The 26,372-nt window shown below is 44.4% G+C and overlaps 1 protein-coding gene across 5 annotated transcripts in view; it reads left to right on the top strand.

The window, feature by feature from the left end:
• LOC148019216 (putative serine/threonine-protein kinase PBL22) overlaps window positions 1-26,372 on the top strand; it is a 236,778-nt gene that overhangs the window by 13,122 nt on the left and 197,284 nt on the right. For all 5 annotated transcript variants that reach the window (XR_015687550.1, XM_087660769.1, XM_087660766.1 and 2 more), the window contains one exon: window positions 5,538-6,275. Coding sequence is in view for 4 of the 5 variants with exons in the window: in XM_087660769.1 (XP_087516895.1) it covers window positions 5,558-6,275 (718 nt within the window). In the remaining variant the exon portion in view is untranslated. The remainder of the gene's footprint in view (window positions 1-5,537; window positions 6,276-26,372) is intronic.

Below are 26,372 nucleotides of genomic sequence, written 5' to 3'. Positions count from 1 at the left end.
CTTCACTGGAGTGGAGGATTTTTGCCGCTGTTTGAGCAGATCCAGCTCTGATACCATGTCAAAAGATGGCGTACCAGCGAGACAGTAGGGTTGGCAGGGAGGAACACAAAGTGAACTTGGCAAACATGGAGAAGAGAAAAGAAGAGAGAAGAAACTTTGATGAATGGAATGATGAAGTTCTGAATCATGGAGTGAATGTGATACAAGGGAACAAGGGTGCTGTAGCACAAGGAAGATGATGAAGACAGCCATGAACCACGAACCCCAATGTCCTCTTGAAGGGGTGTGAGGGTAGTGGAGAGGTTGGAGAGAAGAGGTGACGGGTTGAATGAATCAGCCGTGAGGAATGAATGAGAGAGTGGCCTATAAATAGGCACAATCAGTCTAGGATGGCGCTCCTTTTTGGGGCTGCAAACCCTAAACGCAAAACTTAGAAACGCAAAAAAACAAACTGCGAGTGAAGGGTGAAGGGTTTCTCAACAAAACATATATACACAAAAATAGTCATTTCCTTCCTACCTTTCAACAAAACACAGTCAATTGAGTCTTTTGGGATTGACACTACTAGTGAAGAGATGCTGATGACATTGAGAGATGGATGTGGATGTTGATGAGACTTGACTCTTGAAACTCTTGTGTAGGACTCAAGAATTGTTAAGTTTAGGATCTCCTTATCATTTGAACATGTTTATTGGCATTATCATGTAATATGGATTCATTTTGATGTCATTATGCTGCTTCTATATTTGAGGTTGTACTTGAGGTCTATATTTATGCTTGTTTAACATTTAAGGTTATCCTTGGTCATGGATGATGGATGGTGGAACTCGCTAGATGTAAATTGTAGCTCCTTTGAATGTTACTATATGTATACAAAATATCAATAATTTCATTTGAGTGAAACCCGTTTCTTATGTTTTATGAAACTCGTATGTTTCTAAAATCCATTTTATAGGGAGCCTCATAGGGTGGCACACCTCAAAGGCATGCTGCCAGATGATTTTCAGCAGTGATATCCTTAAGTGCATGCCACCTTGGCAAAGTTTTGGTCATCCATTATCCACTCCCTTTGTGGCTGCTGGGAGCAGCTATAGGGAGACACTCAACATAGATGGGAGCTTCAGCAGCAGTTCCTTCACAATTGCGGTGGCCATGGACTGTTCACTGTGCAGGATGGCCACCCTTGGTGGCATTATACTCCTCCACCATGACATGTATCCCCCATCTCCCCCAGATAGCCTGGAGAGGCTTGTATCTATGATTTTGATTTGTAGACAGCTCTTGGGAGACTGTTGAGCATTTGTACTCGTATTTTTCTTCTGAGTAATATAGCTAGCAACACCCTTTTTTGCAAAAAAAAAAGTACATTACACATGAATTAGGATGAAGCATGGGATCCTCCTTTTTAGAAAAAGTATTGTATGGAGATTTCTTCTATTGGACGATAGAGTGTATCCTTGTTTCTACTCCTATCAATTTGAACACCAACCTTACACTTTATGATGATTCTGAGTCGAAAAATTCCAAGATGTTGACAATCTGGTCCCTTTGATACCTTATCAACATAAGTTGGACATTTCCTTTTCATCATGATTTTGAGTTGGTTTTCTTCCTCCCCTATTTGACTCATTGGTAGGATGACATCCGAATGCCTCCCTGTGTTAGAGGCACCATATCTCTTGGCTATTGGTATCATTGAGGCACTACTCCATATGGCTATTCATATTCAAATTGGACAAGAAACATCGACACCAAACATCGATACTGAAAATACTACCTCACTCTTGGGTCAAACACAACTCACCTATTAGTGAAGCTGGAAGCAGCTATACTTGCAAGATCGTTTGGAGAGATGAGAGTACTAGGCTTGTTATGATGCTATGCTATGAGATGTCATAGTTTTGCAACTTTTCAGGAGTTGGATACTCTCAGGAGCAGCCCACCATAATCTAATTCAATAGCTAGAGTGCCATTGCCCTAGTGCGGAACTTGGTCTTCCTCCACCAGACACATTTACCATCATGTTCATGAGAAAATTGAGATGGTGACCCTTAGATTGGCGTACCTCCCTACTTCGAACAATTTGAACAGATGTCTTCACCAAGTCATTACATCTCATAGCCTTAGAGATTTCATGTACAGAGCCAGAATTGGACCACCATGATTCTTCCTCTCTTCAATTGAGACGGAACTATCGATCTATCAATCAGTCCATTGTACATGTGTCCTTGCAGCCCCTATTCGGTTGGGAGGGAGTGTTGAGTTTATGCATGTACAGCTCCAGATTTGGGGTATTATGACCCTTGTCCTGGGCCCCATGTCTATCTAGTTATTCATGTGGGCACTTATTCTATGTTTTAGGCCACTATATTTTTTGGGCCTATTGCCCGGCCAATTTTCCAGATTTCTGCCTATTTTTAGGCTGCCCAAAATTGTACACATACAATTGTCATTTTTCAATCATTTGTCTTCCAGAGCTAGCTGGGGATCTTTCTGCATGATTGTTCATCAAGTTCATATTCTCTTTATTGTCCGCACTCTCTGCCTCTTTGTTTACATCAATGCTCACCGTCAACCAAGTGCTCTTTCAAATGATTACGGGAACACAAGACGAGCTTAGAGATTTAGAGGTAAATCCCATTGGTAAGATATAATGCTTGTCTTCTTGGTAATTTAGTACAGCTTGCAATACCTTGAACATAGTTTATGCCTTTTTCTTGGTGTATGAGAGTCCCATGTGAGTATCATAATGACCACCAACGTGTTAAGTGTAGACATGCGGACCCATCTAGCCAGGTGGTCCATTATCAATGTCCACACGTGTTGAGCTTGCCATCATCTCAACACTCCCCCTCAAGCTCAACTCTATCTCTGCAACTCCAAGTAAGCTTCGGAACTTTCAAAGCTTTATCAATGTCCACACGTGTTGAGCTTGCCATCATCTCAACACTCCCCCTCAAGCTCAACTCTATCTTTACAACTCCAAGTAAGCTTCGGAAATTTCGAAGCTTCTCTGCAGCCAATGCCTTTGTGAAAATGACAGCTATTTGATCATGTGTGCTGACATATACCAAGTCAATCTCTCCTGCAAGTACCTTCTCTCTCACAAAGTGGTAGTGCACCTCAATGTATTTTGTCCTAGCATGGAATATTGGATTCCTATCATAACTCATTAGTTTCAGCTCATAATTGTGCATCAATATGAGGGGGATATATTCTAGCCAAATACTTAGTAATGTTCTAAAAAGGAATCAACTTGTAAGACTCCGAGTCAGATTGATAGGGGGTGTATGCACAATGCATATTCCCATGGTTTGGCTGGTGCATTGAGTCTGTCCATTTCTCTTAATATGCTCCTAGGGTTCCATTGGCAAACAGATCTCCATTTTCGGAAGATCACTAGCCAAAAAAGCCGATGAAATAGGATCTCATTCTTTGACTGGTTTTCCAGATGAGATAGGACAGTTGGTGGGCTAGGATATTCTCCCAGCAAAATTTTATGTAGATGACTGGGCATTCAGTCCATCCGTTTGTCTTAGTATGCTCCTAGGATGCTGTTGGCACCCTGATCTCCACTTGTGGAAGGTCATTTGCTAGAAATGGCCAATGAAATAGGATCTCATTCATTGACTTGTTTTCCAGATGAGACAGGGCAATTGGGTCTAGGATCTTCTCCCTGTTGGACAGATTTTATGTAGATGATTCGGCCTGTGACAAATGGGGTCTAGTTGGTAGTGTTTCAAGAATCATGTTATCATACCATTCATCGGTACAATTGGTTCTTACATGGAGGGAGCCATGGGAATCACTACCAGCATCAGAATTCCTATGCATTTGTATTATGATGAGGATTTGAGGGATGATATTACCAGATTTGGAGACCAAGTTCTTTTCATCTAGTAGAGTCTCTTAGAGAGAGAGAGAGAGAGGGCTGCGAGAGCCTCATGGGCAGCACTTCAAAGAAAGGAGGAAAGGCAGCTAGTAATAGATCATTCTGTTTTGATGCAAGATGGACAAGTGGCGACTTAAGAGAGTATAGCTGTGCATTCAATAATTTTTTAGACGTTAGTAACTTGTGCACTTTACTTTTGAGGATGCATTCCTTAGGATGGATGGCCACCTGTGGTGTTACAAAGCAGTTTAGGCCTAGAGTTGCAGACCACCAACATAGAGATCCTATAATGCAAGAATGTAAGAATTTCTTTTGCTAGCTTTGAGATGAACATTTGATGCTTTGTAAGGGATTTCTATTGTATGTGAGAAGGAAGGGATTTGTTGCACCCTTTGCCTGTTAAGGATAGATAATGGGAAAGCATGTGATGAATGTTATCTTGGAACTTCATAAAGCACCAATATAAAATGATAGTAAATGGGTTGTTTCACATAGATTCAATAAGTCAATTCATTCCATTCCGGTGAGGAAGCATATAAAAGCAAATTGTATGGTCAAATTGTTTTATGAGAACATGTTAAAGTTTAATAGCATGCTTCGGTCTATCATCAAGATATAGATATGCATGGATGATTCAAGTTTGGAAAGCAAGGTGAGCTCTCCAAAGGACTGAGAAAAATTTTAAGGCAGCCATAGGGAACAATTGGATGCCATCGCAATGTATTTGAATTTGCAGAGGGTGACTGGATTCTCTTTTATGCTAAAAAGGTTTTGCAGAAGATCAATGAAGTAGCTTACCTACTAAAGCTACCTGATATTGGAAGATCCATAATGCGATTTGTGTAAGTCTTTTGAGACCCTTTCAGTGAGATGTACTAGAGGATTTGCTTGATGTGATGATTAAGCTTGAAGTTGAGGAACCAGATGAGATTTTGGTTATGAAACAAATTTTGGCATGTAAAAAAAGGAAGATAAGAGGTGAAGTAATGTATGGATGCTCACCCATGCACTGAGTATCGCATGCACTCAATGATACAATATATGTTCATCTGAGGAATTCGCTGATAGTATGTTTTCATTGAGCCTTCTATGATGAGTGATCTAGACACTCCAGTTTGGCAGTATTTCTGCTTTGAATTAGGGACTTGGCTTAGGTGGTGCTACCATATTGCCATATGCTGATCTGCACTGTCAGCTTTTCATTGATAGGAGCTCCAGCTTGACATGGCTCAGATTCAAGTTGTCTTTAATCAGCAGCTTCTCTAGTGTTTGTTTTGATGTATTATGTGTCAGCTTTAAGCCTTAAACGACGATGTTTCAACAGAAAATAATGAGGGCATGGTGCCTTATTGTCTTACAAGATCAATAAATTGTTGGTCAGAAGTTTTCAGAATTTGCCAAGAAAACCTCTGCTACAAAGCAGTGTCAGATTACACCTAGCAAGGGGCAACTGACTTTAGGATCACTTTTGTGAAATTGGTTGAGTAATTTCAGGGTCTTGGCTTGCTTTGATGAATTTGGAACATGGGATGAAAGGTATTCTAGTCACCTAAGATTAATATACAAATTTCAGATTGTTTGAAAGTTTAGTGAATGCTCTCAACTGCTATGCTACCTGCTGATTTTGTCTTATTTGATTTATCAGGTAATTCCCCAACTCTAGGAATGTTTCTGAAGTCACAGATACTACTTGGGAATGAATCTAGACAGCAAGATGAGGGAGCTGAACGCTCATACACATCTTATTCTTTGGCCAATGGGATGGCATCTAATTTCACAGAGTATTCGAGAATACAGAACTTTACTACCATTGATAGTGGTTGCAGTGATTTGTCGTCCTCATCTGAAGATTCCAGTCAAATTTCTCCAAATAGTATCTTATGGGGGATGGGTATTTCAGCTCCTTTCAGAAGAGAAGGGCTTTCAATGAAATATATAAAGATGGCGAGGTCAAAGTCTTCACTTTCAGGCGACAAAATAAGCATTGCAAGGAACATTGAACGCATAAAATCAATGCCTCCTGAGAACAGGAGACACTTCAGAAAAGCAGACCTTGAATCGGTTTTTAGAAACTTAGATATGTTAAAATCCTTAAAAGAAAGCCATGCTTCCATCATGGGCATGACAGAAGAGGAAGAGGTACAGCTGCTTCAAGGAACCCCTCTCTCTGTACAGAGAAGGACAGACACAAATAAGATGCATGGAGAGTCTACTTCTGAACTGTTTTCACTGCAAGATGGCTCTTCTTCCAGCAATGAAATTATTCCAGAGACAGTTCCTCAACAAGAGCCAGTGCCACATAAAACGGCACCATACAAAATACAATCTGGAAAGATATTTACTTACAATGAGCTACAAACAGCAACCAAGAATTTTTCAGAAGGTAATGCATTTTCTATGATAGTGATCTTTGGTTAATACCTTTTGATCCTACCAAAGCAAAACTACTTTTACCAGATGCCCCTTACTTAGCCAAAGTCATTGCTACCAACATAAACTACTTTCTATTTTCCAACCATTTAATGCGGTGGCCATAATCAATTTGTTTCTTCCCCCCGCCCCCCCCAGCGGTAAAAGGTAATTATATTAGTTACAAAAAAAGTACAAGATTACACAATTACAAGATACAAGATGGCTCTAGGCCATCGTGTAAAAAATCTTAGACATCACAGTCAAGGTACAAAGGAAGTAGAGTGACTAAAGGGGGGTAGAAGGAACTGCAGTGTGCCAAGCAAGCAAATCCTGTCTAGGGAGAGTATTTGTTAACTCAATCAAGTCTAGCTGCCAATGAAGAAGTCCTTTCAAGTGGGCTACATGACTCTGCATGCCCGATGGAGCATCAAATATGAATGCATTCCTCATGGTCCATATATGCCAACAACCCTAGAAGGGTAAGAAAGAAAAAAAACACTTTCATATCAGCCTTCATGGGGTCCACAAGTGTGGAGTGAATTAAGTAGCAATATTTACATCATACCATTAGGTCAATTAAGAAAAATAGAACCGACACAAATCAAGCTAAAAGGCCTCTAAGACCATAACACACAAATATCACATAGAAAGGATAGATGGAGTGCAACAAACAATATCCAGCCAAGGAGCAGCAATGTCATGAAGAACCAAGTTAGCTGAAACCATAGAGGAGATCTGCCATAACAGTAAACCACGAACACGGGCCACATGACCATGAAAGCCAAAGGCAGAATAAAAAGTGAAGGCATTTCGAATATGCTAGACGTACCAGAGCCATCCATAAAAAGAAAGGGAAAAGGCAGGAATAATCTGATTGAAGACAGACATAGAAGGCACCCTTTCCATGATCCACGAATGAGCTGATATTTGCTGTTGAGTCATTGAGGACCACACATGGGAAACAAAACTCCAAATCTGCCGAGCAACAAGGCAAGAGAAGAGAAGCAATGTCTCATTGCATGTAGTGAAAAATACACAACCACCACGGGAGATCTTGTGAGCACGCAACACATCGCCATTTGGAAGATCCCCAATAAGCAACCTTCACATGAACACTCTACCTTGATAAGGAACCTTAGACTTCCAGAGTTGGAGAAATATTTCTTGCAACTTCTTTTTGCTGTCCCAAATATGCCATATTTTATTGGCCTTTCTAGTGACCCATCTCTTGACCTCGACCATCTGATGATAGATCTGGTGAGCTGATCTATTCTCAAAATCATCAGGAAGCACAAACATCCAATCCTGCCAAGGAGACGATGGCTGTAAAGCAGGCAATGGAGAGAACCTTAGAAGCTTCTCTTGTAAGGACGACCAAATGTCATGATAGCCACGAGGCACCCGAAAGTGTTGGCAAATGCCTTGGAAAGAATAAAGACGGGGCTGCCTAGGAATGACATCATCATGGACTATCTGCAACCCCAAGCGAGCCATTCGATTAAACTTATCTCGCTGCAAGTCTTTATCAGGCCAATCCAACAACTTGGAGGTAGCTAACATTTTTCCTTGCAGCGAATTTTTCTCCTTACGAAGATTAGAAGGGCGCCAAACTGCAAAACATAAAATATCTTATCAGGATGCAATCAAATGAGAAAGGAGAAAAGACTGGGAGACGTTAATAGGCCTCCTGAAATTCAGCACATGCCTTTAAGAAACTTGAATAACCGTGCGATCATGCAACATACTAGTCTTTTCAATGAAAAATTTTGCAATATCTGACTAGGGATGACTTTGCACATAGAGTGCATGCAAAAGTGCCAATCTCAAAGCAACCATATGGAAATTAACATCCAATAAAGCTGTTTCCCCATCCTTTTAGGAGTAGTCACATGTTGCCAAGAAATCCACTTGGCCCAAACAATTCCCTTTCTTTTTCCACAACATGGAGCGGATAGGCTGAACCAGTTCCAAAAGAGACTTCTTAGTCCAAGGAAGTAAGGGTAGAAAAAACAAGACCATATTGATCATGATGCATCGAGCAACTTTAAGTCTTACATGAACAAGCTAGCCTTGAGATTTCTAGTATATGAATGGATCATGTATATGGGATGACATCCAATCAAGTAAGGCGCAGGGACCTATATCCATACCAATAGGATAACCTAAGTGTCGGGTAATATCTCCTTTAGAAATTACTGTCATCTTACGACGTTTTCCCATCTCATTCCCTTCCATCAATTGCTCAGAATTCTCAGCCAAAGAGTCACCATCTGACTCCACCGATTCTTTGTCATCTCCATGCCCAATATGCTGGTCAAGAAATGCCATATCAATACCATTTGATGTCTCCCTCTGGAGATATTTACATCAGGCCTTTAGGCCAATGAAACAGGAAGGAAACAAATATAAAGAAGCCAGCAGCCTATCAGAACAACCTATTACATGAGTAGCACTAATAAGTCACACCGAAAGGACAATTGGAGTAGAGCGAACAATAGCTAGCCAGGGAGCAGCAATATCTGGAAGAAACAGGTCAGCAGACATCATAGAAGAGATTTGCCATAGCACTAAACCACGCACACGGGCCACATACCCATGGATGCCCAATGTTGAATAAAAAAGAAAGGCATTCCGAGTACGCCGTATATGCCACAGGGCTGTCCATCTAAGAAATGGAAAAGGGAGGAATAAATTGAATGCAAAGAAAACATAGAGGATATATTTCCCATACTCCACGAACGAGTTGGTATGCGGTGCTGAGTCGCCGAGGACCACACTCGAGAAATGAAATTCCATATCTCTTGAGCAACAGGGCAAGAGACAAAGAGGTGAATCAATGTCTCATCACATGTAGTGCAGAAAACACGTCCTGTAGAGATCTTTCGAGCACGGAGCACATCTCCTGTTGGAAGACCCCCAATAAGCAGCCTCCACATGAACACTTTTCCCTGGTACAGAACCTTAGACTTCCAAAGATGGATAAATCTTTCCCGCCACTTCTTTTTGCTATCCCGAAGATGCCATAATTTATTAAATTTCCCAGTAACCCATATCTTGGCTTCCACCATTTGATGATATATTTGATTAGTTGACGTTTTCTCAAAATCGTCAGGAAGCACAAACATCAAGTCACGCCATGGATGCAATGGTTGTAACATAGGCAAAGGAGAGAACCTCTGAAGATTGTCTTGTATGGATAACCAAATGTCACTGTATCCGTGAGGCATCCTAAAGTACTGTGACGAATACGCCTGAAAGAAAAAAGACGGGGCTCCCTAGGAATAACACCACCCAAGAGTGTCTTCAACCCCAACCGAGCCATCCGATTAAACTTGTCTTGCTGCAAATCTTTATGCGGCCAACCCAACAACCTTGAGGAAGCTAGTACTTCTCCTTGTAGCGAATTTTCCTCTTTACGAATATCAGGAGGGTGCCAAACTGCAAAACGTAGCATCTGTTGCCAAGATGCAATCAAATGAGAAAGGATAAAAGACTGGGAGACCTTAATAAGCCTTGTGGAATTAAGTACATGCCACCAGGAAGCATGAATAATTGTGCTACCATGAGAGATGCCTGTCTTCTTTATGAAGAATCTAGTAATAGCTGACCAAGGATGACTTTGAATACATAGACTCTGCAAAAGGGATAGCCTCAAAGCGGCCATATGCAAATTAACATCCAACAAAGCTGCACCCCCCATCCTTTTCGGAGTAGTCACATGCTACGAAGAAATCCATACATGACTGAAACGATTGCCTTTATTTTTCTAGAGCATGAATCTGATAGGCTGAACCAATTCCAAAAGGGACTTCTTAGTCCAAGGAAGCAATGGCAGAAAGAATGAAATCATACTGATCATAATGCATTGAGAAACTTTTAGTGTGACATGTAGAGGCCAACTCTGAGATTTCTAGTATATGAACCTGTCATGAATCCGGGAGGCCATCCAATCCAGCAAGGCATGGGGAGCTACCTCCACACCAATAGGATATCCCAAGTGTTTGGTTATATTGCCCCTTGGGATCACAATTCTATTCCAACCCAAGGCGTGTAGGTTATTCTCCATACAGGAGAGATGGGGAGCTACCTCCACACCAATAGGATATCCCAAGTGTCTGGTTATATTGCCCCTTGGGATCACAATTCCATTCCAGTTCAAGTGTGTGTAGATCATTCTCCGTACAAGAGAGAAGGGTAGATTTTTGAGTATTAACATGAAGACTCGATGCCAAAGCAAAAAGATTCCACGTGCCAGATTAACATTAGTGCGATCAACCTTGAAGAACATAAAAGAATCATTTGCCAAAGATTGACCCACAAGTTGGTCACCGCAAGAAAGAGGTAAGCCAATTATCTCACCTTGAGCTGCCAACTTATCCAATAATGAGAGCATGGGGTGAGTAACTGAAGCAAACAACAAAGGGCTGAGAGGACAGCCTTGCCAAAGAGACCGAGATAAGGAGATTTCCTCCATAATCCCTCCATTAAGAGCAATACGAGCCACAACACCCTGACTAATGGTATCAACCAGAGAAATCATACAGGGGATGAAACCCATTCTAAACATTAATTGCTCAAAAATGACCAGCTAACATGACCAAAAGCCTTCTCAATATCTAGTTGAAGCATAACAACTTGCTGGCCAAAAGCTTTGGCATTGTCGATTCCTAGTTGAACATTTAGAATGTTGTACATTATATTCTGACCTTTAATGAAACCGTATTGGTGTGGATGGACCAGGTGTGGAACTACTTTCTGCAATTTGTTGGCAATAATTTTGGAAAAGATTTTATATAACGACCCCATAACAGAAATGGGTCTCCATTGTTTCAGAGAGATCGGAGAGGGAACCTTGGGTAACAACCTAATAACAACAATCTTCCAATCTGAAGGCATCATACTCGAATTCCACACTTGCTGACACAGTCGAGTTGATAGGTCCTTAAGTAGTTCCGCATGGGCTGAAAACAGCTCATTAGGAAGCCTATCCTAGGCAGGACTTTTCCTTCGAGCCAAGTGGGACATCACTTCTTCCACTTTATCTTCTAAAATATCAGCCTCCATTAAGTTCACCCATTTTGTGTTGACCTGATTACTAACCAGGTCACAAATATATCTTCGAGCAGAGAGAACAACATCGGAAAGAATCTCTTGTGGATCCAACAAGGACCTATAAAAATCGACACTCATCCGAATGATGGAGGCAGGATTAGTCACCATAACACCATGCCCATCCTTTAAGCGCACAATATTTTCTCGGGCATATTTCTGATGTAGACAACCAAGAAATTGATGAGTTTGACAGTTATTATCGTGTAAAGCTTTGGTTCTGGCCAACAGTTTGAATTTTACATATTCCTCTTCTTGAAGAGATTGAACCTTGCCTTTCAACCATTCAATGCATGTGAGCAAGTCATCATTGGAATTCCTAGACTGACACAGAGACAAGGAATGGGCCAATAATGATTGGGCTCTTTTTTTTTTTCGTGAAAGGTAATTGTATTAATTACGAAAAAAGGTACAAGTTTACATGATTACAAGATACATGATGGCTCTAAGCCATCGTGTGTAAAATCTCAGTACTAAACCACAAAAGAGTTACAAAAGTCATGGCAAAGACGTAGAGGAAATTGCCATATGCCAAGGAAGTAAGTCCTCCCGAGGGAGTAAGTCAGAGTGCCGAATGAGATCTATCTGCCAATGCAAGAGACCTTTAAGCCTCGCAATATGTCCTGGAACATTAAAGGCCGAATCAAAAAGAAAGGCATTCCGAGTAGTCCAATTGTGCCAGCATCCCCAATATCTAAGAAAGTGAAACAAGATCTTCATATGCGAGTGTGCCGGTGAGGGGTATTTTGGCCGTACAAAAACCCAATCAAAAGGGCTTAGTAAGAAACCAACCACTGCTTGCCAAACCGTTGACAAGAGCAACCAAATATTCTTAGCGAGAGGGCAAGAAATAAATCGATGACGGGCCGATTCCACAGTAGTGGTGCAAAAGAAACAGTTGCCGTTAGAGATGCGACGCTTGGAAAGGGCTGAAGCAAGCGGAAGACCACCAATCATCACCCTCCAACGAAAGACCTTGCATTTGAAAGGTTTCTTGTTCAACCAGCCCTCCATCACAGTTGTCTTCCACCATGACTGAGATTTCCGCAATCCCCATACAGTATTAGCTTTAGTAACCAGCCATTGATGATCTTTAATCAAAAGATGATACACTTGGTTAGCTGAGGCCTTTTCCAAATTCAACTGACCTGCAAGGTCCCAGTGTTACCAAGGACGATCCAAAGCAAGGGCAGGAAAGGGTTGCCTACTCTGGAGCACCAACAAAAGTTGTTCCCATAAATCACGGTATCCATAAGGGATTTTGAAAAGCCTCCTGGCTGTATGAAACGATATCAAGACATTACGACTGGCAAGGGTAGCATCTGCACTGAAGTCAAGCCCAAACGTGCCATGTGGTTAAATTTTGGTCTGAGCTCATGTTTGCCTTCCCAAGAAAGTAATCACGAGGCTACCAACAATTCCAGTTGAAAAAAGTTAGTATTTAAGCGGTCCTCCGTTGGATGCCAACGCGCCTTCTAGAGAACCAATTTCCAGGAGCAGACCAAATGAACAAGCAGGGACGAGGAAGGACTAGAAAACCGAGAGTCTGCATTAAGAGCATGCTACCAGGAGCTCCGAATTTGTGTATTACCATGCACAGGCCCATGATCCTCAGGAAAATAACGGGCTACAACGACCCACGGGTGATGATCCACGCACATGGCACGAAAAAGAGACCAACGAAGTGCCAGCATATGAGTTTCAGTATCCAAAATAGCCCCACCACCCATGTGTTTGGGGGTACATGTGTGCGACCAAGAAATCCATGAAATGCCTGCCTGCAAGGAATCCTTCTTCCATAACATGAAACGAATGTGCTGAGTATGAGCATTCAAAGTAGTAGTAGTCCACGGCAGCAATGGCAAGAAATATGTGAGCATTGGCAACATAATTGTCCGAGCCACTTTGAGGCGAATATGGAAGGGCCAAGCCTACGACTTCCAATATAGAAACTTAGCTACCAGTTTCTGTGAAATCCACTCTAGTAGTTGCTTTGGCCGAACATCAACACCCAAAGGGTACCTAGGATGCCTGACAATGGAACCATGGGGAACAACCTGTTCGTGCCAGTCCAATGACTGTAAATCGGGCTCCGTGCAACTGAGAATGGCTGATTTGAAAGCATTGATATGAAGATTAGAAGCATGACCAAAGAGCATCCAAACATTTGATGCTTTGCGAAGATTGTCCTTGTCCGCACACAAAATCATAAAGCTGTCATCAGCCAAAGATTGAGTAATGAAGTGCTGTCCAAAAGGAAGAGACAATCCAGTCAACTGAGTAGAAGTTGCCATAGAAGATAACATCGAAAGAACCGGATGAGTCGCAAGGGCAAAGAAGAGAGGACTCAAAGGGCAACCCTATCTCACAGAGCGTGCAAGGACAAATGGCTCAGTAACACCACCATTTAGCATAACTCGCGAAGAAGCCACAGCACTAATGGTGTAGATCAAGCGGGACATCCGAGTACCAAAGCCCATAGTAGACGTAAGTTCTGCAATGAAAGACTAATCTAAATAATCAAAAGCCTTTTCCAGATCCAATTGAATCAATACCACTTGCTGATTAGAGTGCCTTGCATAGTCAATAGCCATTTGCACATTCAAGATATTATGCAGAATGTTTCGGCCCTTAATGAAACCATATTGAAGAGGATGCACAATGGCCGGAAGATGCTTGTGGAGCCGATTCGCCATCACTTTGGAAAAGATTTTATACATCGAACCCATCAAAGAAATTGGTCTCCAATGTTTCAACATCGACGGTGAGGGAACTTTTGGAAGCAGTTTGGTAAGATATTCTTTCCATGAGGAAGGCATGAACCCTGTTTCCCAAACCTGTTGAAACATAGTCGTCAATGGTTTCACCAGTTGGGTAGCAGAAATCTCAAAGAATTCATTGGTGAGACCATCCCAACTGGGACTTTTATCCTTGGGCAGGTGTAACAAAACATCCATAACTTCTGCCTCACAAATGTCTCCAAAGTAGTTTTCATATCAAGTGGAACCTGATTGCGGACCAGATCATAGAAAACTGAGCGTACATGAGTAACTTGGTCAGAAGGGGAAGGAGAAGAACCAAGAAGGTCTAGAAAATAATTCCTGCACATGTTCACAATGGTCTGAGGATCAATGACCATTCGACCTTTTGGATCCTGGAGTCTAGTCATATTTTCTCGAGTAGAAGATGCATGTAGAGCTCCAAAGAACTTACGAGTCTAACAAGCACTATCTTGCAAATTCTTAGTCAAATTTTGCAATTTGGCTTGCTGATAAGATTTCAACTGAAACTCTTTAATAAGATCAGCCAAACGCATCGCCAGTGACAACAGAAATACATCATCTGGAGTGTCCATCAGTAGAGAACGAACCAAAGCCAATAAGTCCTCCACTGCTTGTTGACGCTACCGACAAAGAGAGGCATGATGGATCCCATACTGCCGAGCAACACGTTGCACATTAGAGAGCAATCGTTCAAAAGCAGCATTGCCCTCAGAGGCGAAGTCCGATAAAAATCTATCAATCAATTGTTGCATATAGTCCTGAAAGATGAAATGCTTCAAATAGGACGAGTTGAAACGCAAAGAGAGTCTATCCAGAAATTGCTTAAAAGATGCAATGGGTTGTGCAAGTATCTCAAGCTGTAGAGGGAAATGGTTCAACAAGGCATATTGCTGCAACACTTTCATTTCCAGCATCTCAGGAAGAAAATCATCATCCTACATGATGTACATGTGGTCCAACCGTGACCATGTAGTTGCATACTGCGCAGAATGGAAAGTAAACCCTATAGAAGAAGGGTGTAGGCAAGACCAGAGATCTTGCTTAAGTACAGCAAGAGCAAACACATTCCATACACGACTTTCCGGAGCGTCCATCACCGAATGCTCTGATGTGGACTGTGAAGAATCAACACACATATTAAAATCCCCCATCAAAAAACCCCGTCTGCCAAGTGACAAGGAGGTTTGCAAAGTATTCCAAAGATCTTGGCGGGATAAAGGGTCATTCGGAGCATAGAGACCCAACAACCATAAGATCTCTCCTTCAAATAAAACTTCAATCACTACAAAACGGCCATGTACATCATTTTTATTAAGAACAGGCTGATATTTCTCATGTACAATCATAAGCACACCAGAATAATGCATGGCATGTGTCCCTGCATAAAACAAGCGAAACCCATGGCAATCCACAACTTTTCCTGCTTCACCGTGACTCGTGTGCTCAACAACACACAAGACATCCCACTGATTCTCATGCAATACAGTCCACATGGCATGTTGCTTATGGTGAGAACAAATGCCTCGCACATTCCACGTGGCTATCTTCATGTGTATTCAAAAAGAAAATCAGGAACGAGGCACCGCTTGCCTCGATTTGATCGTTTCTGCTAGAATGTCAAGGACTCCCGCATCCAAAAAAATCAGCTAACACAGAAAAAGAGTTTTGATGGCCAGCTTTAGAGGTAGACGGAATATCCACTGTCTTGGGGATGGAAGGGGGATAATGACGATCCCATGGGGTAATCACATTACCTCTAGTATCAAAAGCCAACTTAGCAGGTGGGCCCTTTGGACCGCCCGTATATACTTTTCTAGTAGACTGATTACGGGGAGTAGAAGAAACCATAGTATGAGCATTGTGCTCTGAAGACAACATTTCTTTCCTGTGCATATAAGTGCGCATGGAATCTTGTGAAGCATTAGGCCCAGTATCCACCATGCCAGCATCAAACCTTTTACCTTTTTTTGCACGTACATCTACCCAGTCACATTGCCAGGGGAATCCAAACTCGAAACATGTTGTTTACCTTTATCCAAAACTTTAGATGGCTGGGTTGCATCCTGCGACGGAGCATTAAGCACCATATCTTCCATGGGCAGTACAACATATTTAGCATCTGAAGTTAGTTGCTTCTCTGGGCATTCGGCCATAAAATGCCCCAATTTTCCACATGAAAAGCAATGCCCTGCAAAGTTGCCCCATTTCAAACGAAAGTGCAAAGGATGCATGCTAGAGCAATTAAGACGTAACCAAGCAGGCCTTTTCCTAGCAGTGTCCCATAACATACACAAACGGTTATGATTCATGGCCCTTAGGCTCGGGGGGACCAGAACAGTGCCCACAATGGCCATGGCATCTTGTAATAGTGGCCAATAGACAGCCGGACAATTTTCCACTTCAACCCACACCGGGCATTCACGTTGAAGCAGGCGCTGAAAATCTGCCATTGGGCGCCATGGCACAACATGGACCAAACGGCGATCAAAGAACAATGGCAGTTTAGACAAGAGATCAGCATGGTGCTTCTCAGATTTCAACAGCACCTCATAGAAGCCTCGGGGCCCAACAAAAATCTCCTCAACACACTCCCCTTGTAGTAGATTGTGGAGCCATTGGCGAATATGGGAAAGCACTGGGATCTTGCCAGTGAAGAAGAGTATAACAACACGGTCATAAAATACCGAAAATGAACGCAAGACATTTTTCGGGTCCACCGTGGCTTCCAGAACATCTTCAGTTCCAGAGTCAGAAAAAGCTTCATGATTATGTTGGACATAATCGCCAAGCAGAGTGTTGGCAAACTCCAACAAATGCTCCTAGTCAACATCCTGAGAATCCACAAAATCAGAGGCAACCTGAGCATAAGAACATTCCTGATGATCCATTGTCTCTTCTGAAGTATGCTTGGTACGTTTGCCCGCAGGCTGGAAGTCAGGATCAGGAGGCATCTCCTCTGTGCAAGGAACCATATCCTCTGGTTCCTCTGTATCAAAATCCGGACCAAGGGCTGCCACCGTTTGGTCGATAAAAGCCATATCCAGACCAGCCATGTTGTATCACCACTTGTGCAGGTCAGATGCAGAGCCAGGAGCTCACGGGCGGTAGAAACGAACATAGGCCTCTCTCTCTCTCTCACACACTAAGCCGTTTCTCTCTCTCTCTCTCTGTGCTCTCTCTCTCTCTCTCTTTGTACATATCAGTGGGCACTCTGGTCGAGATGCTGCCTCTCTGATGACTATTGGGCTTAGGGTTTACAGCAGCTGGGCGCCTCTGCTAAAAAGAACAAATATGAGCAGGCGGACCCGTGGACAGCAAAACAGTCGAAGCAAGATGGGCGTCTGCAGGCGTGGCAGCGCGACTGGGCAGTAGATAGGCACGATTGAACCTGGGACGAACCAGAACGGCGCTCAGGACCAGGATGCGAGAAACGAGGCCCGACGGGACTGAAGGGCGACGGCAGGGACCCCGGCCCCTAGGACTGACAACGGACGGCTTATTCCATTTGCACGCCGGTAGAAGGAGCCGAAGGATGATGAAATGGAGCAGGCGGCAGGTCACGACAGGGCGCCATCGACGATCTCTCTCTCTGGGCTGTGTGTGTGCGTGTGCATGTGCGTGTGTGTGCGTGTGTACCAATTACAGGTCTGCAGTCAAAGCAGGCTGCAAACACAGGGACTCCCAGAATCTAGGCGCTCTCGGTTTCAGCCAGGTGTAGGCAATCTCCACCAAACATGCTCAGATCTAGAGATATACAGGACAGGTGCAGGTAGGACAGGAGATGGTCGATGTGCTCTTGATTTTGATTGCTGCTTTGACTGTGGCGGGACTATAGCCAGACAACTCCTATATGTAGTCGCAGTCATGTTTGAAGACAGCCCTCTTGATGACTTTTCTCTATGTGAATTGCACCTATGTATCAGGTTAGAAAAATAGAAAGCCTGGCATTTCCAATTGCCTCCGACAAAGAACTTGCGGCCCATGATGGCTAGCGAGCAGCCTTCTCTGACGGATTTCTCTCTGATGCACGGGGCAAAGCTAGGGTTTCATTAGATGGATAGACATCCTTTGCTCTCTCTCTTTTTTTTTTCGTAAAAGGTAATTGTATTAATTACGAAAAAAAGTACAAGATTACATGATTACACGAGTACAAGAGACACGAGGGCCGTAGGCCAATGTGTGGGAAATCCCCGGACTAGTATACTAAAAAGGTTACACCAATCATGGCAAGGACCCAGAGGCAATTGCCAAATGCCAGGAATGCAAATCCTCCCGAGGGAGCAAGTCAGAGTGCCTGATGAGATCTAGCTGCCAATGCAAGAGCCCTTTAAGCCTTGCAATATGTCGCGGTACATTAGAGGCCGAATCAAAGAGAAAAGCATTTTGGGTGGTCCAAATGTGCCAGCATCCCCAGTATCTGAAAAAGTGAAATAAGATCTTCATATGTAACGGTGGCGGTGTGGGATACTTTGGGCGCACAAAAACCCAATCGAAAGGAGTCAGTGAGGACCCCACCACTGCGCGCCAGATTTGCGACAAGAGAGACCAGATATTCTTGGCGAGCGGGCAAGAAAGAAAACGATGTTGGGCTGATTCCGCCGTAGTGGTGCAGAAGAAACAATTGCCATTCGAGATTCGACGCTTGGAAAGGGCCGAGGCAAGAGGAAGACCACCAATCATTACCCGCCACAGAAAGACCTTGCATTTGAAAGGTGCCTTCTGCCATCCCTCCATCAGCGTTGCCTGCCACCATGACAGTGATTTCCGCAGGCCCCAAACAGTATTAGCTTTCACACCCAGCCATTGGTGATCTTTAATGAGAAGATGATACACCTGATTAGTAGAGGCCTTTTCCAGACTCAACCGGCCTGCAAGGTCCCAGTCCTGCCAAGGGCGATCCATAGCCAGGGCAGGAAAGGGTTGCCTGCCCTGAAGTTCCGACGAAAGCTTCCCCCATAAATCATGGTATCCGCGCGGGATTCCGAAAAGTCTCCTAGCAGTTCGAAACGATGCGAGGACATTGCGAGTAGCAAGGGTAGCATCCGCAATCAAAGCCACACCCAAACGGGCCATGCGGTTAAATCTTGGTCTGAGCTAATGTTTATCTTCCCATGAAAGTAATCTGGATACTGCCAACAATTCCAGCTGAAAAGAATTAGTCTGCAAGCGGTCCCCTACAGGATGCCAACGGGCCTTTTGGAGCACCACTTTCCAAGAGCCGACCAAGTGCAGTAACAAAGAGGAAGAGGGACTGGAAAATCGAGAGTTAGCATTAAGGACATGCCACCATGAGGCCCGAAGCCGTGTGTTACCCTGGCGGAGCGCGCTGTCCTCAAGAAAATAACGGGCTATGATGGTCCACGGGTGATGATCCACACACATGGCACGAAAAAGAGACCAACGAAGAGCCAGCATATGAGTTTCTGCATCCAAAATAGCTCCACCACCCATGCGCTTAGGGGTACATGCATGTGACCATGAAATCCAGGAAATGCCTGCCTGCAGTGAATCTTTCTTCCATAGCATGAAATGAATGGGATGAGTGAGAGCCTTCAAAGTAGTGGGCGTCCATGGCAGTAATGGCAGGAAATACGTCAGCATTGGTAGCTTAATTGTCTGAGCCACTTTGAGGCGGACATGGAACGGCCAGGCTTGCGACTTCCAATACATAAACTTTGCGGCCAGTTTTTGTGAAATCCACTCCAGCAGGTCCTTTGGCCGTACATCCACCTCCAATGGGTATCCAAGATGCCTGACAATGGAGCCACGGGAAACCACCTGGCCCTGCCAGCCTAATGACTGTAAATCCGGCTCCGTGCAACTGAGAATGGCTGACTTAAAGGCATTGATGCGAAGACCAGAGGCTTGACCAAAGAGCGTCCAAACATCTAATGCCTTGCGAATGTTGTCCCTGTCCGCCTGCAAAATCATAAAGGAGTCATCAGCCAAAGATTGGCTAATGAAGTGCTGCCCCAAAGGAAGAGATAACCCTGCCAGCTGGGCAGAAGCCGCCAAGGACCGGGTGAGTCGCCAAGGCAAAGAAGAGAGGACTCAAAGGGCAACCCTGTCTGACCGAGCGTGCAAGGACAAATGGCTCTGTAACCCCACCATTAAGCATAACTCTTTAAGAAGCCTCAGTACTAATGGTGTAGATCAATCGGGACATCCGGATACCAAAGCCCATAGCAGACATAAGATCTGCAAGGAAAGACCAGTCCACACAGTCAAACGCCTTTTCCAGGTCCAATTGAATCAAGACCACTTGCTGATTGGAGTGCCGCGCATAGTCAATAGCCATTTGCACATTTAAGATATTATGCAAAATGTTGTGGCCCTTAATGAAACCATATTGGAGAGGGTGCACAATAGCTGGAAGGTGCTTGTGAAGCCGATTTGCCAGCACTTTGGAAAAGATTTTATACATCGCGCCCATCAACGAAATTGGTCTCCAGTGTTGCAGCTTTGACGGCGAAGGGACCTTGGGAATCAGTTTGATAAGGTCTTCTTTCCATGAAGAAGGCATGACCCCTGTTTCCCAAACCTGCTGAAACATGACCACCAATGGCTTTACCAACTGCATGGCCGAGTGCTCGAAAAATTCATTAGTGAGACCATCCCAACCAGGACTTTTATCCTTAGGCAGGTGCAACAAAACATCCATAACCTCCTCTTCGCAAATATCCGCCTCCAAAGTGGCTTGCATATCAAATGGAACCTGTTGGTGGACCAGACGATAGAAGACCGAGCGGGCATGCGTAACCTGGCTAGACGGCAAGGAAGAAGAACCAAAAAGATCCATAAAATAATTTCTGCACATATTGATAATGGTCTGCGGATCAGTGACCATGCGACCTTCCGAATCCTGGAGTCGAGTCATATTTTCGCGAGCCGGAGAAGCATGCAAGGCGCGAAAGAACTTATGAGACTGGCAGGCACTATCATGCAATGTGTCAGTCAAGTTATGCAGCTTGGCCTGCTGATAAGATTTCAAGCTAAATACTTGAATAAGATGGGCCAAACGCCGCTCCAGGGACAGCAGAAAATCATCATCTGGGGAGTCCAGGAGCAAGGAACGGACCAAGGCCAATAAGTCCTCTGCTGCATGTCGACGTCGGCGACAAAGAGAGGCATTATGAATCCCATACTGCCGAGCAACCCGCTGCACAGTAGAGAGCAGGCGTGCAAACGAAGCCAAGCCCTCAGAGGCGAAGTCCAATAAGAACCTCTCAATCAATTGCTGCATATAACCCTGAAAAATTGGATGCTTCAAATAAGAGGAGTTGAAGCGTAAAGGGAGCTTATTTAACAACTGCATAAAAGGTGCAATAGATTGTGGCCGCATCTCAAGCTGGAGGGGGAAATGATCCGACAACGCATATTGCTGCAAGACCTTCATCTCCAGCATCTCGGGAAGAAAATCATCCCCCTGCATGATATACATTCTGTCCAACCGCGACCAAGTGGTTGCATATTGTGCGGAATGAAAAGTAAAACCTGAAACAGAAGGGTGAAGCCACGACCAAAGATCTTGCTTAAGTACGTGCAAAGCAAAGGAGTTCCACACCCGGCTTTCTGGCGTATCCATTACCGAATTCCCTGAGGTGGACTGAGAAGAGTCAACACACATATTGAAATCTCCCATCAAAAACCCCCTGCAGCCAAGTGCCATGGAGCCCTGCAAAGTCGACCATAGATCCCGTCGGGATGCGGGATCATTCGGAGCATAGAGTCCCAGCAACCATAAAATCTCTCCTTCAAATAAGACTTCGATTACCAGAAAGCGGCCCTGCACATCATTTTTAACAAGAACAGGCTGGTATTTCTCATGGACAATCATCAACACGCCCGAATAGTGCTTAGCAGGTGTCCCTGCATAAAACAGACGGAATCCATGGCAATCCACAACTTTTCCTGCCTCACCGTGACTTTTGTGCTCCACTGCACACAATACATCCCATTGGTTCTCATGCAAGACAGACCACATGGTATGTTGCTTATGGCGAGAGCAAATGCCTCGCACATTCCACGTGGCAATCTTCATATATTTTCAAAAAAGGAAGTCAGGAACGAGGCGCCTGTTGCCTCGATTGCACCTTTTCCGCGAGGGCATCCAGGACACCCTCATCCAGAAAATCAGCCAATACTGCAAACGAATTCGGGCGACCTGCTTTAGAGGTAGAAGGGAAATCCACTGCCTTGGGAGTAGGGCGGGGATAACGCCTATCCCAAGGTGTAATCACATTACCTTTTGCATCAAATGCCAGCTTAGCAGGTGGGCCCTTGGGGCCCTCTGAATAGACTTTCCTTGAAGACGGATGACGGGGGGCGGACGGGGCCATAGTACGCGCAGCCTGCTGTGAGGTGACCATGTCTTTCCTGCGCGTGTACGTGCGTACGGAATCCGGGGAAGCATTAGGCCCAGGATCTGCCAGGCCTGCGTCCAACTTTTTACCTTTTTTTTGTCGTGCCTCAATCCAGTCAGTGCTAGGAGAATCCAAACCCCAGACGTGTTGTTTGCCTTTATCCATGACAGTAGGTGGCTGAAGGGTCTCCTGTGTCGGGGCATCAAGCACCATGTCATCCTTGGGCGGCACAACCTGCGCCTCCTCAAAAGACGGTTGCTGTTCCGGGCATTCGGCCACAAAATGCCCTAATTGACCACATGAAAAGCAGTGTCCGGCAAAATTGCCCCATTTCTGGCGAAAATGGAAAGGATGCATGCCAGAACAATTGAGGTGAAGCCACGCAGGCCTTTTCCTGGCCGTATCCCATAGCATGCATAAACGGTTTCGGTTCATAGTCCTGAGGCTTGGGGGAACCAGCATTGTGCCCACAACCGCCATCGCGTCCTTCAACAATGGCCAATATACCGCTGGACAATTTTCCACTTCCACCCACACCGGGCATTCTCGTTGAAGCAGACGCTGGAAGTCAGCCATAGGGTGCCATGGTACCACATGGACCAAGCGGCGATCAAAGAATAGTGGCAACTTGGACAGGAGCTCAGCTCGATGCGATTCCGATTTCAACAGCACCTCATAAAAGCCGCGAGGTCGAAGGAAGATCTCCTCAACACACTCCCCTTGCAATAAATGGTGCATCCACTGGCGAATATGTGAGAGCACTGGGATCCCGCCGGTGAAAAAAAGTATAACCGCACGGTCATAAAACACCGAGAAGGACTGCAAGACTGATTTTGGGTCCACCGTGGCTTCCAGCACATCATCCGCAGCCGCAGCAGAGAAAGTTTCATTATTATGCTGGACATAATCGCCAAGCAGAGTATTGGCAAAGTCCAGCAGATGCTCCCAGTCAATTTCCTGCGAATCCACAGGTTCAGAGGCAACCTGCGCATAGGAACGGTCCTGAGGACCCATTGGCTCGTCTGAAGTATGCTTGGAGCGTTTGCCTGCAGGCGGCAGTTCAGAACCCGGATGTGGCTCCTCCGTGCATGGCACCATATCCTCCGGCTCCTCTGTATCGGAATCAGAGCCAAGGGCTGCCATCGTCCGGTCGAGAAAATCCATATCCAGGCCAGTCTCTCTCTCTCTCTCTCTCTCTCTCTCACTTGGTGGAATTGCTGAGGGACGTTGTATGTGGTATCTCAATTGCTGAGGGTTTTTGGAGGTGTGGCCATACTATACCGGGAAGACCTCAAAGGGTTAGTGCAAGTAATGAAAATAGATGATGATGCACGATATTTATGGATTAGGATACATGCAGGAAGACCACAGGATATATTCATCGCAATATGCTACTTTCCTCCTACAAACTCTACCTATGACACACGTGATGGATCTCCCTTTGATGTACTTTATGAGGATATCATGAGATATGCTAGCACTAGGGACATTATTAGTAGGTGATTTCAATGTACGCACTGGAGATAGACAGAGTGACTTTTATATGCATGATAATGCCATGTTCAAAGAGATCGACATAGATGAAATAGGCCTATGTAGGAAAGCCCAGGATAAAGAAGTGAGTACCTATGGGACACGCCTATTGACTTTGGGAAGTGCACACAAAGGAGGGGCAAGTATTGTGGACTACTTGATGGGCTCACCAACATTGATACCAGACATCCAAAACTTTAAGATATCTAAGAGACCAATTGGCATAGTAGCAGATCACGCTATTTTGACATTCATGCTCTCTTGTATACATATGAAACATGAAACACCATGCCTCCCTAGACATCCCAAATACAACTTTACAAAAGACACCTCACACATCTACAGTGGTTCTGTGCAGACCGGTTTACATGATTTGGATTTGAGGAGATTGTTGGAAGAATGTACAAGGGATTTAGTAGAGGCCATACATGGATCAGCCATGTATGCATTCCCATACACCTCACCCCGAGGTAGACCCACACAATCTACTACTCCCCAAAATAGCTGGTATGATGATGAGTGTAGAGTCACCCGAGCTCGCTTATAGAGAGAAGTGGAGCTAGGCACTCAGACACATCGCCAAGCAAAGGCGTTCTTCAAATGCCTTGTGCAAAAGAAGAAACGAGACTACTTAGTGAAAGCAGAAGCAGAGATATATCAACTATTTTTGGGACGGGATAGCAAGAGCGCATGGAAGATGTTTCACGAAAGACAACCCCCCATACAGATTACATCACTAGATGCTTGGCTTGACTATGGGAGACAACTGTATGACTTGCCAGGACAACCACCTATGCAGCCCCCACAATCTTGTAGGCTGGTCTTTCTTCACATGGAAAATGGTTAGAGATGCAATTTATAGATTACAAAATGGGAGGGCACAGGATGAGGATGGACTAGTAGCAGAACATTTGTCACATGCTTGTGACATATTAGCACCCATATTAGCACATATGTTCAATAGAGCAGTATGTGAAGGTTTCCCTATGAGTTGGTCAAACAATGCTATAATCTCGCTATTTAAAAGTGGCGATCCCCTGATTCCTAGCAACTACAGGACTATCATGATGGGTCATGCTTTGACCAAGATATACGGATCTATATTGGAGCATGAGCTCAGTGAATGGGCTGAAATGCAAGGCAAGAGAGCACAAGGACATGCAAGTTTCAGACGAGGATATACCACGCTGGACCACATTCTCACACTTAGAGCCATTATTGAGGAGGGTCGAGCCCGAGACAAGAGGATCTATTGTTGCTTTGTAGACTTTCGCAAAGCTTTTGATACAATGCCTCGTACACGCATCATGTAGAGATTGCAGGACATTGGAGCACCGGAGGGTATACGATGGGGTGTCTATGCATTATATGAGGCAGTGATAGGTCATGTACGAGCACCTGGGGGGCTATCAGAGAGGATTGCCAGTACCCTTAGGAGTGAAACAAGGATGCCCACTTTCACCCACATTATTTGGTCTATACATAGATGAAGTGTCTGATTACATAGACTGAGGAGGAGGAGCTAGAGCCAGCCTGGCAAGGGTGCTGATACCGATATTACTGTATGCAGATGATATTGTTCTCATTTCAGACTCACCACAGGGATTGCAATGCCATCTAGATGCTTTGCACATCTTCTATAGAGACAAAGACCTCACAGTGAACCTTGGAAAGACCAAAACCATGGTTTTCAATACTTCAGCAGCATGGGTGGCTAGATCTATGTACCAGTTTACATTTGGGGGAGACATACAAGAGCATGTGAGGGAATATGTCTATTTGGAAGTCACCTTCTTTGGCCCATGTTTTTCGTCGAGGGGAGCATCAGAGGCACGTCTAGCATGTCGATACGCAGCACTAGGGGTACTCGAGAGTCAATGTGCTCACATACAGTTCCAGGAGCCCCGCACCAAACTTTGGTTGTTTGACACCCTAGTCACACCTACGTTACTATATGGAGTAGAGGTATGGGGTTGTAGCTTGTACCACAGGCGTCTTAGCCCACTCACTGATCAGATTGGAGTAGAGAGGGATTATTATGATGGTTGGGATAGCTTGGAAAGGCCATTGATCATGATGATAGCACACATGATTAGGAGTAAGCCCTCCACCCACATCCCATTGTCAGAGCAGAGCTAGGGGCAACATCTACAGTTACGGAGGCACTCTTTAGGGCAGTGACCTTTTGGCACAGACTAAGGGAACTTCCATGCTATAGATACTCTAGATTGGCACTAACCTCATCTAGACAACTAGCAACAGGAGGCGAGAAGAACTGTT

The sequence above is a fragment of the Lygodium microphyllum genome, chromosome 20 (assembly GCF_053477565.2).
Source record: "Lygodium microphyllum isolate KBCC chromosome 20, Lygodium_microphyllum_v1.1.10, whole genome shotgun sequence".
Lineage (NCBI taxonomy): Eukaryota > Viridiplantae > Streptophyta > Polypodiopsida > Schizaeales > Lygodiaceae > Lygodium > Lygodium microphyllum.
The sequence above is the reverse complement of the archived record's forward strand: the minus strand, read 5'-3'. Positions and strand labels throughout refer to the sequence as shown.